The 18,808-nt window shown below is 39.7% G+C and overlaps 1 protein-coding gene and 1 long non-coding RNA gene across 2 annotated transcripts; one reads left to right on the plus strand and one right to left on the minus strand.

Annotated features, from left to right (window-relative positions):
- Positions 1 to 1,102: 1,102 nt before the first annotated feature.
- Positions 1,103 to 17,565, minus strand: gmps (guanine monophosphate synthase). The gene is made up of 16 exons (XM_034700352.1): positions 17,022 to 17,565; positions 14,348 to 14,520; positions 14,117 to 14,231; positions 13,293 to 13,390; positions 12,536 to 12,639; positions 11,345 to 11,538; positions 10,654 to 10,819; positions 9,734 to 9,885; positions 9,375 to 9,548; positions 8,983 to 9,088; positions 8,172 to 8,287; positions 7,595 to 7,720; positions 5,209 to 5,324; positions 4,973 to 5,103; positions 3,226 to 3,398; positions 1,103 to 3,116 (listed from the first exon to the last, which is right to left on the minus strand). The coding sequence occupies exons 1-16, from the start codon at positions 17,046 to 17,048 to the stop codon at positions 3,015 to 3,017; spliced, it is 2,073 nt and encodes a 690-aa protein (XP_034556243.1). The 5' UTR covers positions 17,049 to 17,565; the 3' UTR covers positions 1,103 to 3,014.
- LOC117824864 lies at positions 16,210 to 17,300 on the plus strand. The gene is made up of 2 exons (XR_004633736.1): positions 16,210 to 16,520; positions 17,043 to 17,300. It is a non-coding gene; the product is annotated as an uncharacterized LOC117824864 (long non-coding RNA).
- Positions 17,566 to 18,808: the final 1,243 nt, after the last annotated feature.

Consider the following 18,808-nt stretch of genomic DNA (forward strand, 5'->3'; position numbering starts at 1 on the left):
AGGCACATGAGAGTCGAGTGATACTACTGATGAGTTCAGCAAGAAATCAATTATGTGTAGTAGTGTTCTAAATGGTGCACAGTGCAGACATTTGTAGAGGCACATGATAAAATTAGAAGGAGAGGGCAGTCTAGAAAAACCTGATCAAGTTAACTGTCCAGTCTACTTTCCTTTTTTTACTGAACACTTTCCTGAAACTCAGTTTTATTCCATTTTATTGAAGGAAGTTTTCATTTTGCTGAGATCCCTTCACTTACTGCGTGGTACACAACTGGTATGATTAAAAGGAATTGTAGCCTTCATTATACATTTTAAGAGGGAAACAAACACAAGGCTGTAAAAGAAACTGCTTTAAAAACAAACAAGAAATAGGACATATAATACATGAACCATAGCACTATCAAAAAGAAACCCCAAAACCAGGAGTCCTTGGATTAAATGTGTTTTCTAAGACATTAGGATACGAGTGAAATTCTCAATTTTATAGCTCTTCAATTTTGTAGGGGTAAAACTGATTGGATGTAATACTGCCAAAATATCACAACAGCTTACATCTGCTGTGATTCTTGCCGTAATTAGATACAAGTTGTTCTTGTTGTATAAGCTTTCCAAAATTTCCAAGGGGGAAAAGAATACCAAATATTTCAACTCAAATACAAGTACAGTAACTCAGATTCATTTACACGCCAACAGCTACTGCTACTACTACTACTATTAGTCTCATCACTATCATCACTATCATATCTCTCTCTCCCCCTCTTTCAAACCCCAACTCGGTCACAGCAGATGGCTGTCTAACACGAGTCTGGTTCAGCTTGAGGTTTCTGCCTGTTTAAAGGACATTTTTTTTGTAACTAGCTAAACACTGCAAGGTACAATGCTCATGGTGGATTAAGATGAGAGAAGAGGGGACTGGATTTTATCTTAATGTTGGTCTGTGTTTATTATTTAACATAGAGTATGGTCTAGACCTGCTGTTTCGTTAAAGTGTCCTGAGATAACGTTGTTGTGATTTGGCACTTTGCAAATAAAGATTGATGATTGAGATTGAAGATATCTGAAAGTCAAGCAGTAAACGATAAGTAGCTCATTATAGAAATAAGAAGTTTCAACATGAAGATCTTTATTAAAGCTCAGATTTCCATTGTACAAATGTCATCGTAGATGAAACTGCATGCAGTGGCTTGGTTTGAGGCACGTTACTAAAGGAGAATGAGCGTTGTTGAACAAAACTGAAGAAAAGAAAAACATCAGACAATAAATTGCATAACTTAATCTTATTGATATTGCAATCAAACTACAAAATTGTATCTCCATTATCCTCAGGCTGTAGTTTGTAACGGAGACTTACTGTAACAGAAAAAAACCCACTTAGAAAAAGGCAGAATAAAGGGAGACACTAATAGCAGTACAGACAAGTAAGGAGAACCAGTTTGCATTGAGAGTATTTTGCAACTAAAGATTAAGGATTTAACAGAGGATGAGAGGCACGAAACAAGTTGAGTTCTGGAGGCATGAGAACCACCACATCTGAGTGAAATGTCTCTATTTTGGGGTACACTTGTTAAAACTCAGTTAAACCTGAGTGCTGTATTCACTGAGATCTAAATGACAAGACTAAAGACTAGCGATATGAAGTGCTGAATGTTTTGACAGTGGTGGACAGAAGAATTGAGCTGTTTTAGACACAGTGGACTTATGTTAGAGAGGGCAATAGTCTGTCCTCTTAACCTGACCTTTGACACTTTAACAAGGTGAAGTTCTCAATGAATGTTATGCTGATAAAGCACCAATACTTAAAGGGTGAAAACGGGTCTAAATGTGCAAATAAATGTGCCCTTGTACAACAATGAGCAGCCAAATGATGATGAACAACAATTTACACAATGTAGTTATAAACTCTACTGTACTTATAATTTCATTATTAGCTAGTCCCCTTGCTATTTTTATTCTTCATGAAAAGCATACATATTGCAGCATGAGGAGAAAAAGTGTTGTCTTCTCCTTTCCAGAAACATCCACGTTCGGTCACCCCAAAGGAATAAACAAAAAGCAATCGAACAGGCACATACAAAGTTATCCATCATATTGGCCTCCAGCACAGCTGCATACTAGTCTTCATAATGAATCTAATCTTGGCTTGCTGTCCACGAAGGGTCCAGCAACAAGTCAAAAGCCTTTTTTCAACAAATGTAGAAGATCGTCAGAGGAGCCCACAATATCATATATCACCACAGCATGTTCTACGTTTGGCAAAAAAAAGAAGCTTAAAAGTTATCGATTGGTCACAATGGTTGTCTGTGCAGTTTTACACTTAAACAGACAACCTTCTTCATAGCACAGTATAGAGGCAGAAAGTGAAAAGTAACAAACAGAGAGGATCGTCTTCAGTTAAAAACATTCTGACCTACAGTGGTAAAACGAACACATCAGACACAAAAGTCAGGAAGCAATTACTCAAAATTTTTAGCCCCCCTTTACAATGTTCCTTTTTTTTCTTGACACTACCGTTTGTTTGTTTTCACGTTCAAACTCATCCCATAATACAATCTGAGGCACAACATCAAAGTCCACGCAATGAACTTTCACAGCTTCTCACCACTTGCCTTTAAAGGTTGACCTTACAAAAAAGGAAGCAGCAATATACCTTTTCATTATGGAGAGGATAAACACTGTTGTACATGGATCAAAAAATGACAATATATTATCAATAACCAACATTAATTAATCCCTATCGCCAAAAATATTAAGACCAGGGAGGAGTTGTGGGGAGGGCAGAGTAGAAGCGCCTTTGTATGTGCGCCCGTCACAGTACGGTCTGCCTTCCATGGGAATGTTGAAGAGAGGGATGGAGGTACAGGAGAGGAAGAGGAGCAGGGCGAGGATAGTAGAAGGGAGGACTGAGAAGGAAAAGAGTTCACCAGCCCTCTCTGTTATCTGCTAAGTGTGTTTGTGCATTGTGTGTGTGAGTGTGTGTGTGTGTGTGTCCTTTAAGAACGATGCAATGAGGGGTTTCATTCCCACTCTGTGGTGCCGGGTGGCTTGGAGGTCAGATCGAACATGACTCTGGAAATGCCAGGGATCTTCTTGATCTCATTTACCATCTTCAGAACCACCTGAGGATCCAGAAAAAAATGATAAATTACTCTAAATGCAACTCTCCCTGTGAAGATAAATCTTTTTCAAACATCTGAGACCAAGCATAGAGGCGGAATGATAGCATACCTCCTCTGGGATATGGTTGCCTGGCGTAGCAGGGATGCCAGTCATAAAATCGCTGGTGATAAAGGTGCGGACCACAACAGAGCGCCGGCAGGATGGTTGCTTTTGCAGTGGGTCACGGTCAAAGTGCAGAGGCGTCAGGATGATCGGCATCTGGCTGATCTTACCGGAATAGCCTGAAGGAGGAAGAACCAAACTTCTGAGCAAACTTGACATAAAGGAACAAAGTTAGGAAGTTGCTGCATCGTCTCCGACCGAGTCTCATGGGTTGAGAATTCATTCATCATTGCTATTTGTATGCTTGATTTTCAAAATCACAAAAAATAGATTGACAGGTTTTTTTCTCATCTGTATATTTATCATTTACAATCTTGAAGGTGTTTTTTGAACTAGTAAAAATGCTTGGAATTGCGACTGCCGCCGTTTTCAGTGCTTGGAGCGGCAACAACCTCAATTTCAGAGCGCTTCTCATCAGCGTTTACTGTGGCTAGATTACGAAAATATTCCTGCAGCACTTCCGCTTCTCTAAGTAACGACCGTTGGGTCTGTTTTAAAATGCTGCATGCTTCATACATGCTTTCAATCAATGGCATTACAACAAGAAACTGTAAAATCTATTGACAGAAATCATGTTGTAGCATTAGCAGCAGCTCTAAACTCGCAAATTGTACCCCAAAAAACAAGTTTGATAACTTTTCTTAACCGTTCGGATCTCCGCCATTGTTGTTGCCTTAGGCTGTTTTCGAAACCGCCTACTATACTAGCAGTACGTACTGATTTGGCCAAGATTCAGTATGTAGTATGTAGTATTTGAGCAAGAGCAAAAGCTGCAGTATGCCAACACAACCCAGATGTTGTACTGATTCTGGAAAAATTCTCAGTATGCAGCGGACCAGTCTCCCTCGTGTAATGTTTCCCACAATGCACAGCGCTAACGTTATGCTTCTTCTTTTTTGGCGGGGGGCAGCTCAGATTTTAGGTGCTGTTTTTTAAATGATTAAATTCTATATAAACCACTCAACTATTTAAATTATAAGTGGATGCTAAAGAAGCAGTTTTGCTATCAGCTTGGTCATCATTTACTTAAGCTTTCTGAAACCAGAAATCCAGTGACGTCTGGCTCAGCAGAACAGATCCAACAGAACAGATTTCAGAAGTCCCACCCCTTCTTGATTCTGATTGGTCGGTCAAGAAGTGACATTGATGAGCATGGTGGTGTTCCAAAAGTTGAACTTTTTTCTACTGAGAGCCCTGTGACAAAAAAACAGCTGACACTGAGCGCTGAAAACACCGAGTTTCAAATTGAGTGAATCACATTGAGTTTGAAAATAAAATATCTGTCCCAGCTCTAAAAACAGGAGCAGTGGACACGGCAGACCTTCAAAAAGTCTTAACAGAGCAAATAAGCTTAATTAGTATTATATGGGTTATCTATATATAAGGAATTGTGAACAATTGTTCTTACAGCATGCCCATAAATCACATATTGAGTTGCATTATGACATATTAAGTGAAACTATGGTCATAAGAAAACACTGGCATTTTATAAAATAAATCTATTCTCATAGAAGAACACTACAAATATTTGATTTGTCTATGGGCCAATCCCCTTAATACAGATACAAGCATGTAGAGTAGACAATTAAATTATAGTGGTAATATATAATCTATGTAATAGAAGTGGTTAAACAGAAGCAGCATTGGCAGATTGGCTGAAGTTACACACATGATACGAATCCTTTACACTTACCAGACTCTCTAAGGATAGAGTGAGCTACAAAGTCAGCCTGTCTGAGCGTGCTCAGAACGCCTGTGGTCAGGAAGGTTGGAGTAATGTCTGTAGGTGGTTCTTTCACGTGGGACCCAAATACATACACAACTCTGGAAAAACAGAGACATGACTCAATGAACATGTGACTTTGTGTTCATATGTAGCAGGGAGAGTCTGAAAAAACAAATCACTGAGAGCAAAGGTTTGTGTCTTACCTGTTGATGCTATGGCACATGCGAGGGATGAGTCTGGCCAAGAACATGAGTGATTCCCAGTGTGGAGATTCTTTACTTGTGACACCACACACGTAACTGTAGGACCGGCAATCACCCTGAGGACACAGGTTTTTTTAAATCATAAGCAAAAAAAATATTTGGTGTAAGAGCTTTTGCTCTCTCTTCTCGGATAGAGACGCGAAAAAACAAAACATCAAAATCTACACAAACGGGCTGCAAAATCATACAGCTCTTGTAAATGGGTAACTATCGATTTTTTCAGTATAATGTATAGTTATGTTTATATAAAAATCTGTGCATTCCCTCTGGTTTGAATTCCCCAAAACTCCAAAGGTAGTAAAACTTTCTTGTGTTTGTCTCCCGTCTGCCAAACAGTCTGAGGTCGGGTTAAATTTAGAACTCTGGCATCAAACAGGAAGTAATAGGGAGCAGGCACACAGTCACCGTTTGACAGCAGTATGTAGTAAGTGGGTGGCTTTGTGTGGGTGGGTGTGTCTTGTGGTTTACCTCAAAATTATAGTGGAAATACAGCAAGACAAACAGAAGCAAACAGTATGCCGCACTTTTTCTGTTTCTGGATATTCATGGGAAGTCCTACACATATCTATAGGCTCCAAAAGCTACTCAAATCAATTAAGAAAAAAAAAACACTTTTTTTGATACCATGTCTAAAATAACAAAAACCTCTGTACACATTTACAAATACACAAGTTGATGTGATTTTAATGTGAAAGGCCTCAGCTTTTTCATGGAATAGATTCTGTAAGTGGCCACCAGAGCCCATTTGAGATCAGGGTTGAAGCTGCGTGCTCCGGGACTAGTATAAAAACAAGAGCATGTTTCTACAGACATGTTTTGTTTATGTTACGCCCAAAGTCTGCAGTTTTGTTCAACTTGAGAGCATAGCGGTTCTGATTGGATACGTCTCCAGCCTTTGGGGTATACTACCAAGCAGGATCTGCAGTTATTGAGGGAACTTAAAGGTTAACTCTTTGGTTTCAGTACTACAAAGGTGGTTCACTTCTTATCTGTGTAGATCACCATGGTAATTAACATATAAGAAAATTGTGCTTTCCTGACGTCATACTTGAACAGAAGCTAAAACGGGTTAAAGGTGATGTTGTACTGTATTAAATATATAATCACTACATTTGTCAAATTGAATCTTGTTTAATTTCTGTTATGCCAATCTCCATACCGCTTTTTTCCTGCCATTTCTTCTTTCATTTTTGTAAACACATTTGGTTCATCATCTAAAGTTCTCAATAAACTCCAGTACATCCAGAGCTCGGCTGCCAATCTACTCACTCCCTCCTGTTCCCGCGATCACATCACCCGTTTCCACCGACACCTCCATTGGCTTCCTGTCCCCCAACGTATTCAGTTCAAACTCCTCCTCCTGACTAATGGCCATTTCCACTATACAGTTCCAGCTCTACTTGATTTGACTCGGCTCTACTTGACTCGACTCCACTCGGTTTGGGTACCTTTTCCACCAGCCCGAGTACCGTCTCACAGTGGGCGGGGTCGTCATAACACTGCTGCGCAAAACTGCTGCGCAAAACTCCCTTCACGTCATTTTGAACGCGACACAAACACAACAATCACAAACAATGGAGGACATGGAGGCAATGGTGTACTTGCTGCTTGGTCTGTGGCTTTCTGTCGCAGGCTGAGCGAGAGAGGAAAGCAAAAGAAGAGCAAAAAAGTACTGATGTCATTTTTTTAAAATGGCGGGGTTGATTCCTGTGTTGGGCGTCGCGCTCATGACTCTTCGTTGACGACATTCTCTGACCAATCAGTGGCTAGCAGTCCGTTAACGTCACCTTTTAGTATCAGCTCAGCTCGCTTGGAACCAGAGCAGAGCAGGTACGAAAAACTGGTATCTGACACAAGGTACCGCGCCCGTGAAACGCAACACAAACCGAGTAGAGTCGAGTCAAGTCGAGTAGAGCAGGGCTAAGACAGGCCGGTGGAAAAGAGCCATTACAAAGCCCTAAATAACCAGGCCCCCTCCTATCTCACTGACCAGCTTCATCGTCACAACTCCCCCTGTGGCCTGCGCTCCTCCGATGAAAACCTCCTCTCCCCACCCTGTAGGACCAAGCACCGAACCTGCTGACAGCAGATCATGTCTGCGATTGGTCAGATGTTGCTTACATCGCCCTGTTCATGTGCATATGCTAACGTTAACTCCAGGTTGACTTGCAAGGTTGATAACCAACCTCATGTGACTGCTCAGTGTGATCTCCTTTGTCAGATTAAGTGAAGCCTGGTCTTAAATATTTTAACCAGTCATAACTCTTCATAACTTATCGATTTAAAGTGAAAAATTAAGAGTGACTGATTGGATTTTACTGATTACCTGGACGCCAACAGTTTTGATAGGCAGTAGAAAGGCATTTAGTGAATGAAGGCTGGTGATCTGCATGAGCTTCTCTTCCTCCTCATCCGATATGCAAGACTTGACTCTTTGCAGCAAGGCGTGGGGCTGTAAAGAATCGAGACAGTTACTTCACCTTTAGTTTGTTTATACTGTCATATTAAGAAACTGCTAATTACTGATCCAATCACATGCTGGACAAAAAGCAGAAAGAGATATATTTAGCAAAAACATTTTTTCCTTTCTGTTCTAGATTCTCTTTTGTTGGTTAAATCCAAACAGTTTAAAGAAACACACTACATGACATGATTTGGATTCAGAACATCTTCAAATCTGATTTATGACATGGTTTTTGCTGCAATATGACCAAGCAACCAGCAGGGGTTGCACATCTGCAACTCCATAATACATCTGATAAGAAGAAAAGCCACAAATGCCCCATCATTGTGTGAGCTTTCACTGTTTGAAAACACCTTCTTAAATGATAGCTTTCCTTTTTGTTGTTCAGGAAAGTTTAAAAAGAGAAAACACAGGACAATGATTTCTCTATTGCTCTGACCTTTTTGACGCTTGCTGAGAAGTCTGTGACAATTTTGAGAATGTTGTTGGTTTCAGCAAAATCCTTACAGATGTATGGCTCCTCTGCACAAATCACCCTGATGGACAAACCAGGACCTGAAGGCCAGAAAAAGTTAATTGGTACATGAATCAAAGACATATTAATTAGGGGTGCAACAATACTTGTATCTGTATCGAACCGTTCGATACAGTGGTCACGGTTCGGTACGCCCTATGAACTGAACAATACGCAATTTTATATTTATTTTATCAACTTCTGACGAGGGTCTCTGTGCTGAAAGTTCAGAGGATCTGCGCCGACTCCTCCATTGCATTGTCGAGCCCAGGTCCACTGAACTGCACGCTCCTCCCACATTCATTCGGTCCAATTTGGCCACATTTGTTTTAACTTTGCTTCATCTGGAAATATATATTTCACCATACTACGGTCTGCTGGGTTCATATGTTCATGTATGTGTGTGTGAGCGCGCGCCTACACGAGAAGGAAGCACGCGTGTCCTCTTCGGTTGTAAAGCAGAGTTGTTCCGTGGTCCAGTAGTGATGCTAGACTGGGTGATGTGGTTTTAAAGTGCGTATATGCATTACTTAAAAAAATGTGCTTTTGAGCTGAAACAAAGGTTGGTAATTTCAATAAATAACAAGTAAAAAAAAAGGTATGGAAATTTCTCTTTTTCTGTATCGAAAAAGTTTCGAACCATGACAAAAACGTATCGAATCGAACCAAACAATGAATTTTGTGGGTCGTTGGACCCCTAATATTAATGTTAACGAGCATTTGAGTGTAAACTTGCCTGGGAAAGGGTGTCGGGAGACAATCTCTTCTGGCAAGCCCAGCTCTCTCCCCAGTGCTCTCACCTCATCTTTATGGAAATCCTTCAACGGTTCGATGACTTTTCCCTGGAGAATCACAGAGCAATGGGATCAGCTTTGCAATAGTGAGGGAATGTAGAATAAGCTTAAATGTAGCATAGTTGTGCATTGGTAGAAAAGGACAGAGCAAAAACACCAGACAATGATTATAAAAGATTCAGTGATACTACATGATAGTTCTCTGTGACTTCATGTTACAAGATCCACAACTCTTAAAGGTGTAGTTAACGTATTGATCCACTTTCCTGAATCATATGTACCAGGGAAATAAATGAATTAAGCATTGATGTGTGCATGTGCAAGTGTGCAGTACCTCATCTCTGAGTTTGCGGATGAGCTCAGTGTCATTGTGGTGTGTTTTGATGACCTCTGCCTTGCCGCTTGCAATGTGAGAGGCACTCTCAATGAGATCAGGCCGCAGGGTACCCTGGGCCAGGAACACTTCTTCTGGCTTTAGATTCATCTCTCCTATTACTTCATTCGCCACCTGTGTAACCACACAACTCATTTAGACAGATACAACTGTGAACTAATAAGATACAGATGAAAAATTCAGCAATATTTACAGACAAATGCAAGCTGAACTGACAGAACGATAAACCTGGGCAGTATCCAGCTTTGTAAAATATATTTGGAATACTCAAAAATAATCAAGTTAAACTCTGCACTCACTTTGACAAATGTATCTCCAATTATTTTTCTTTTCTCCTCAGGGTTGGTAGTCATGTTCAAAGTCTTGCTGATGCGTTTACGTGGTGTCCTGTCTTCCTCAGAGATGGGAAGGGTTGTTGTTCCGTTGTAGAAGGTGTGAGCGGCGTTAACCACTACAATGAGCAACACGCAAGAGAACAAGGAGTAGAGGAAAGAAGACATGATCAGAAACAGAGCTATAAGCTGTAATACATAGTCTGTATAATTAATGGACATATTATCAGTGACGTCACCCATCTGTTCTGAAGCGTTTTTCTGAAGCCAATCGACAGCAGGGGCCATATTGGAATTGCTGAACTGCTGTCGAGCTAGTGTAAGGTAAAGAGGCGGGCTCTGAGCCTCCTCGCCAACAGCTAGTGTTCCCGCCTGTCAATCAAGTCAGTCATGTCCTTATTTGGGTGAAACTCGTTATCTAAATATCTTCTGAACTGTCGCCTTATTACGAAATCCATCCCCTGTACAGTGTTTGCGGATAGGAAAATAGCTATTCAGACTGAAGCCGTTTTTTGAACCAGGCTGTGAACATGGTATTCCTGCTGTAAAGATAGTCTTTCTTAATTGGTGTGTATGTGGTTTCCGGTGTTTCTGCAGCCAGCCTCAAGCAGATACTTAATGAACTGTACTTTATAGCACTTTTGCATGGGCTTCATAATTTGAGACTGAGGTTGCCGCTTTAATATCAAATAAAAGACTAAATAATTACAGGGAGAAAAAAAAATCTTGTTCAATCCAGAGTGAAATATCAATTTTAGTACACAGAAGTGATCTGGTCTTTGTGATTCCATTATTCTCCATCAAAAACTTGATGAATCTATAGAATAGAATATCATTACAACAAAAGTATAACCAAAATAGCAGTAGCGATAGCTTCCTGCCCCCACCTTTAAGTTTGATCCCCAGCTTGGTGAGGGCCTCCTCCACACTCTGACTCTCCCTCTTCCTCATGAAGCCATTGTCAATATGAACTGCGATCACCTGGTCCTGGTTCAGAGCTTTGTTGAGGAGAGCTGTGCAAACTGTTGAGTCAACCCCACCACTCAGCAACACCTTAGGGATTCATCAGATAGTCACAAATGTTAACCATTGCTACACTCGCAACTACAGTAACAAGCTATGACAGTTTAGCAACAAACAGTGATAATACATGTCTCCTACTGTGGTGAAGAAATTAGAATCAGAATGTGCATGTGTGTCTTTAAATATAACTCCTGTGCTTTGAGTCTGTTTCTAACACTCATTTATCGCCCTTCCCTCCAGAGATGAGGCCCAGTTTGGAGCTGCTCAGGGAGTCAGCTACCTCTTTTCAGATAAAACAGGGTTTAATTCGAGGGTTTAATTGGTTCTGCTAACTTCCAACCAACGCTGCTGCAGTCAGGACTGCCTGAGCAGCTACCACGCATCGCATTCAGCACCACAAGCATTAGCATTTAAATTATCTCCCATGAAAAAAACTGAAACAAGAGCAAAAAGTCTCCTTTTTTAAATCATTATTTTTCCTTTTGTATGCCTTTATGGAGGGTTAGGACAGTGGATCAAGGTGAAAAGAGGGAAGAGAGAGTAGGTTTCACTTACCAGGACTTTAGATTTGTCTACTTTTTCTTTGATCTCATCAATGCAAACTTGTTGGCGGTTTTGTACAGTGAAGTTGCTCGTGCATCCTGCAATCTCAAAAAGGAAGGTACGCAGCATCTCCATGCCGCTCTCTGTCAAGTCAACCTCAGGGTGAAACTGTGTCCCGTACAGCTTCTTCTGTTCATTAGCGATTCCTGGGAGGAAAAAAAAACGGGGATTAAAGCAACAACAACAACAACAAGATCAATATTGACAAAAAAACAAGACTTGTAACACAAGCCCTCATGATTTTAAACAGTTTTCTATCCAAGACAACATCAAAAATAAACATTTTGTCCTTTTTTTTGAAGGTCAACATCCAGGGCAACAGAGATGACATTAATGTGGCTGCTTTAATGTATGGATGGCCTACAGTCAAGTACATTATATACCAATACAAGTATCACCTATAAGTGATACTCCTGAGATTGAACTTTTAAGAGCATCCCGAGACTGCATTCTGAGAAAGAGGACCTTAGTTTGATACTCAAAAGGACAGAGGAATATTTACTCAGATCTAACTATACTTCTGAGAACCAATTAAAAAGTTATTTCTTATGTAGAATGACCCATTTGGGAGTATTGATTACATTATCTTATAGTAATTTTGATTTATAAGTGTGTCTATGACTTTATTTTTGCAGCAGATAACACTGAAGCTTATTTGAACTGAGTTATATGAATTGTATTCATTTAAATAAATGATGCTGTGGAGCCTGTGATTTACTATGGCAACCAATAAAGATATATCATGTCTTACTTTACCATAGTAATATTTTGCATGATTCATTCAAATGTACAAAGTAGAGAGTAGTCAAACTGAAGATGTTCTTGAAATTCAGTGGAGTTCATGTTAAATCAACCGCCACTGGCAGATAAGAATCCATCACCATGGAACACTAACGCTGCAGTCGAATCACTATTTTTCAAAACAGTAAATAAATCAATTTAAATCAATACAATTATCCTTTAATCATTTTTTTTCCCACTGTGTTTGTATTTGAAGTTAGTAGCTGGGTAATAAGCAGGATAATGTCTGGTTAGCAGGTAGTTGGGGGAAATAGAACCCCTTTCTGGATTAATATTTATTTGTCCTCATTATAATGTTACATTACGTTAACCAGTGTCACTCTACTCTTGTACTTAACTCACCAGCAATGATATTTCCTGACTGGGCCACGACTTTAAAGCCATCAGCCACCTTATCCACACTATCTCCATGGGTGAGCAGGACCAGCTCCTCCTTACGAAGGCCTCTGATAAAATAAACACACACATTCAATGTTTAATAAAACTACATAAGAAGGAGTTCAGAAAGAAGCAATTCAGTTGAGTACATTCAGGTTAATGAGACACTGACATTAATAAAAAACTGCTACCATCTATTCATGAAAAATAGATAAAAAATTATAATAGCTAGAATGCTCCACCAACAAGAGCATTAAGAGGAATTCCATAATAAAAATCCCAGGCTTGTCAGAGAGTGTGATGCTGTATGGTCCACTGAACTATTTCTACTGACAAATAAGGTGTCAGGGATCTGCCCACACACTCACACCTTCACACTATAAATACACACTATAAATGTATTTCATGCCAGCAGTTACCTACAATATAGTACTGCTGCAAATGTCCCATAAGTCTCCCTTCCTGTAGGTGTGTGCACAGGCAAACACTACCTCGGTAAGTAATTGGCCATTACTGGACCCTGCTCCTTCACCCAACCCCGGTCCACCTGTGGTCTGGTACTGTCTTCTGATAATTCATTTTCTCTGTCCACTCTTTCAGGCCATGGGGGTGGTATATATGGACATGTGGCTGTATTAAGCTAATATGAATTACTGTTTATATCAACAAATATCTATAGTGCGAAAACACATGAAAAGATCAACTTGGGCAACCATATTACCTGAAGAGAGAGCAAGTATTGTCCAGTCCAATGCTAAACACTCCATCTTCCCTTACACTCTTTTTATGGACTGTGCCGCCAAACACTTTATTCATCATCTGTCAGAACAAAAAACAAACATGCACAGCAGGGTGAGCAGTTGAACACAAATATTACAATTTGATACGATTCCAAATTAATCAATCTTTATTTGTATAGCGCCAAAGCATGATAAACATTATCTCAAGACGCTTTTACAAACATTGCAGGTCTAGACCATACCCTATGTTAAATTATTAACAAAGACCCAACATCAAGACAGGATACGATCCAGTCCCCTCTTATTGAAAGGACTTGATCTTACTCATCTTAAATCCACCATGAGCAGAGCACTTTGCAGCATTTAGCTAGTTACAGCGTCAAAGAAAAACGTCCTTTTAACAGGCAGAAACCTCAAGCAGGACCAGACTCATGTTAGACAGCCATCTGCCTCGACCAAGTTGGGGTTGGTTGAATAAGAGAGAGAGAGCGATAAGATGGATAGTATAAATATACTGCAGCAGTCTTATATTTGGAGAAAGATGCAAGAAAACTGATGGCAGCCGGTTTTAATCTGAGAAAACTGAGCAAATAACGCCCTTCTATCCCTCAGCTACAGTCAAAGTATCCTTGAAGAACATAATGTCCTAACTGGTGTTCAGGAGAGCTGAACTACAGTAGGATGATAGTAAAGTGTAGCAGCTCAGAGTCAAGGTGCAACAAAAACACTTCTTGGAACATTGTGGAAGATAGAACATTCGTACGAAACCCTACCATCACAGAATTGTACTAGTGTGCATAAATACCTGCATCCCATAGCAAATCCCAAGTACGGGCTTTCCTATAGTGAATATGGCAGGGTCAAACCAGGGGGCATCTTCTGCATACACAGAGGCAGGACCTCCTGAAATGATGACAGCTCTAACAAGAGAAAGAAAACATAATTGAACCAAATAGTAGCATACGGCATGTATATTGATAATTTATAGTATTAACAAAGTGAGGAAAAAGCAGTCTCATATTCTTCTCATGCTCACCTGTAGCCCTGTTCCCTGATAGCAAAGGCTGGGGTCTCTAAAGGGAGGATCTCAGAGCGCACACACAGCTCCCGCACCCGCCGGTCTATCACCTTACCATACTGGGCCCCAGCATCTAGGATCGCCACCGCTCCCTCACATGACCCATTCTGCTCTGCGCTGCTGATCTCCAGCTGTGGACACACATTCAGAAAATCACACACTTTTATAAGTGCCTGCAGAGTTCAAACTGAAAAGCATTCATCCATGGGTACTCTTGCCACTAGTATTCACTAGGGATGTAAGGATAATTTGCAAGATGGTAAAAAATCGATACAAATCAGGGTGGATTAAAATCAATTCAACAAAATTTGTATCTGGATATTATTTTCAAACATTAGAAGGAGCTATCTGCATTATACTCCGCTTGTTCAACATCATTAAGTCTCTTGCGCTGCTCTCACGTCACTCGCTGAGTGGAGGTGTTTTAAGTTTAAAGCATGTTTCGGAATCAGCTGACTGTACACAGCGGAGACGTTCAGCTGGGGGCTGCAGCTGAGTGACAGGTCTCCACAAGCGCTTTTTTTATCTGCAGCCGGACTGATTCTGACCCAGTTGCGCTCCCAGCTGACACCTGACCATGATCACATGCTTATTTTTCTTAATAAAAACGAGAAAAATGGACACTGAGTCCAAAATATGAATCTGTTCAGTTGTCCTGTTGCAGTAAATCCACATGTTAAAGTCTGAGTCTTCACTTTATGACAATGCATCCACAGAGATTATTTATAAGCCTGCTCCTCACATTGATATTCAGTGGGTTAACATTTTGCTGTTTAATACCGTCAGTAATACACATTGGCCACGGTTACACAATGTTTTTTAATTCTGAATTAATTATTCAGAATGAAATAATTCGGAATTAAAGTATTCTCCTTCGTGTTTACATGGAAATAGTAATTCCGAATTGAGGTTTACATGGAAAACACATTTAATCATCTTTATTCAATTCTGCTTACGGTCTGGAGGTTGGGAGGGGTTCTGATTGGACAGGGGCAGGTGAGACATTAATTTAAAGAGATTTACCTTATTTGTTTTAATATTTAATACTTTCATTAGGGAATTGTTCACTTTCCATTTCTCTATAATAGTTCTGAAATTTTCCAACAAGGTATTTTTGTATGTTGATTTTAGTTTTTTTGAAAGTTGCAGAAAACAAGTGTGCCGTGGTTTTATTTGAGTTACAACATATATTGCAACTGTCCATCTCGGAGAATTGAAATATAATAATAGTTATTTAAATTTTGAGTTCAATCATGTTTTCTTGAAAATCGTTAGAGAATCGTGAGTGAATCATATTGTGAACAAAAAATCTATTTGAATCTTGGGTTGGATGTACCCTTACATCCCTAATATTCACTAAAGTAAACTTTTACTCATGTGTTGAGATGTACTACTCCTAGTCTTGATAGTGATCCATCTCTGCCCATCCCAGGAAAATGTGACTCAATAAGGCCTAACATAATTATGGACACGTGAAATCTAATTCAGACAGTCACTTAAGAGAAACGTTCTGTAACCATTCAGCCCATCAGTAGAATCACATGAAACCCCGAGCTAGTTAAGGTCATTAATGAGGAGCCTTCCATCGCTTTTTTAAGGTTGCTCAAACGGGGTACTGTCTGAGCGTTGGCATAATCCTGCATGTTACTTTCTAGACAAAGGGGTTGATGAAATTTAGGAAACAATTATAATCAGTGAGAAACTTATGGAGAAGTGATATAGCTGACTCGATATTCCAAAACTGTGTAGATAGGGACCCAACGTAGTGATGGGTACCACCTCCGCGCGTAGATGTCTCTAAAAACATTCTAGCAATCTAACCATCACAGCCGATGTGTTTTCAATGAATACACACATTTAGAAATCAGCTGGCAATCGCAGCAGCTCCAGAAGTGAAATCTTAGGAATAAAAACACACGACAGTTTTTCAATCACGCTTCAAATCAGCTGGTAACACATCGGTAGTGGAACAAGTTGTCAGACCCGGTAACCGCAAGTTGCCTCAGACTAGCTTGGTGACGACGTTAGCAAAACTGTCAGTTGCTGTCGGTTAACCAACAACAGCGGGATGAAATAAAGAAGTTTGCCATAAAGATCAAAGTCATTTTCCAAAATGCATTTTTAACAAAAGGTGAGGGGTTGGTTGGTATATATTTACAATTTCCGACTGACCAGCTAGAGCTAGCTATCAAATCGCCTATATAGCATGCTAGCTCACGGGTTGTGTACACAGGCTAAAACCACAGCTAGCTTGTTAGCAGCTGGCTAAGTTAGCGCTGCTATGCTAAAACCCACGCGGTGCTTGGAGGCAAAGGTGTGCTGTGGGAATCCTCCATAAGAAGGCAACAGAGTGTAGTGGCGAAACGTGTGACAGATTTTACAGGCTACAATAATTGAGACATTGTGTCCGGTTAGTTAGAAGCTGTGAGCAACATGTTAATACTGCAACAGGCATACGACAGCAGTGCTTCTCAGAGGAACTGGTGATAATGTTACATGCTCTCTAACTTTCCCCGCGAGGTGAATACAGGCCGGAATTGACCGGGGGGACGACATCAGCAACTAGGGTTCTACCGCGAAGCCAACCGGGCAACCCTTTGCCGATGGACTGAAGTGTTCAAGTTCCACTGACCTTGCTCTCTCCGTTGCACAGGGCCATGGAGGACTGCCGTGTTATGGAATGAGCTCTCCCCTACGCCTCGGCGTCCCAGGTCCAAAAGAGAGAGAGAGGGAGGGAGAAAGAGAGAGAGAGAGAGTGCTGCTGCTTAGCTCCTGCTTCAGCACGCCGACTACTGTTTCAAAAACAGATTGGGTTGTTGGTTTTGAGATGGAATGTCACAGCCTCTTCTCCTCTGGTTGGGGAATTACCTTCACCAAGGGAACAGACTAAATAAATGTGTCTGTGTTTTGTGGGTGGAGCGCAAAGTTAATTCTAACCTAAAAAAAAAAAAAAGAGATAGTGACAGACATTGGTCAATCTCTGGATGAACTAGACAGCAGCAGACTTTAACTGGTCAAACAAGCTAGTTGAATACATATTCAAAATAAGCACATTTGGAACATGTGAATAGGATTTGAATATACACTTTGACTGACACTGTTCAAATAATCAGAATCAGAATCAGCTTTATTGGCCAGCTATGCTTGAACACACAAGGAATTTGACTTGGTAAACTGTGCTCTCTTTGCACAAGGCATAAGAATAAGACATAAATTAAAAATAATAACAATAACATCAGCTATAAATACAAAAGAACAACAAATAGGCATGACTAATATGTACAGACTAAAATAATATGATAATAGTGCAGTGGTGAGTAGCAGAGGTAGTTTTTACATTAAAAAATTGTAGTGAAATAATAAATAAATGCACCTCTTCTGAGGTTAAGTTTGTTTACATTTGAAATAGGCAAAGTAAGCTTCATGGGAATATTTGACATATACATTCATATACATATATATATATATATTAGATTAGATTAGAACTTTATTTTTCCACAATGTGGAAAATTGCCGATATAAAATATAATATAATATATTTATATATATATATATATATATATATATATATATATATATACACACACACACACACACACCAGGAGCAAATCTGGGATTGGATGTTTAGGGGTGCTAAGCCTGGCAAGATCAATTTAACTGTTTTGTACACTTTAATGCAATTTCATTCCCACATTTGGGAAAGAAAAGTATAACACTTTTTGGGAAAGTCTGTGACTAAACCATCCAATCTGATAAAGGTTATTTAAATGCTGAGAAAAATGGATTGGAATCATAAAATAAACATATGGTAACCCTAATTTCTGGGGAAAGACAACTCATTTTGATTCAGCAGCTCCTCAACATATACATAACCAGTATGTATGTTTCTGGAGTAAACCAGCCCCCTATAGTGAGTACCAAAAATACCTAAAATTGACATTGGATTTATTTTTGGGACTTTCATTTGAAATACAATGCACAACATGTAAAACGTGGTGGAGCTGCTGTATTTTTGTTTTAAAATAGTACGTTTTAACCAAGCACTGTATGTATTTGAAAATGTTCTAGCTTGTTAAAAAGGACATACAGTAAAAAAATAATAATAATCTCTCAAATATTAGGGGTGCTGGCATTAAATTTAGAGGGGCTTCAGCACCCCCAAAAATGGACTAGAAACGCCTATGATATACACATACACATACACATACACAAAGATACACATGTATATATATACATATACACATGCACATAGACACATGTACATACATACATACTGTATTTAGACTATTTAACTGTGTTGTAGTTATTAGTTCAGTTCAGATTGCTTTATTGAATGAACAGTCTGGTTATTGCTAATGCAGAGTAAAGAAAACAGATACAATAATTATAATGATGCCTCTTCATATGGCTGACAAGAGA

This window comes from Notolabrus celidotus, chromosome 14, assembly GCF_009762535.1.
Source record: "Notolabrus celidotus isolate fNotCel1 chromosome 14, fNotCel1.pri, whole genome shotgun sequence".
NCBI lineage: Eukaryota > Metazoa > Chordata > Actinopteri > Labriformes > Labridae > Notolabrus > Notolabrus celidotus.

Bases quoted from the DNA above. Each gene is read 5' to 3' on its own strand.
- gmps (XM_034700352.1), bottom strand. From the start codon at position 17,048: ATGGCCCTGTGCAACGGAGAGAGCAAG. The intron at 9,089-9,374 runs GTACTGCACACT...GTGATTCTCCAG, and splicing joins TCCGCAAACTCAGAGATGAG to GGAAAAGTCATCGAACCGTT. The intron at 8,288-8,982 runs GCAAGTTTACAC...TCTGGCCTTCAG, and splicing joins CTCCCGACACCCTTTCCCAG to GTCCTGGTTTGTCCATCAGG.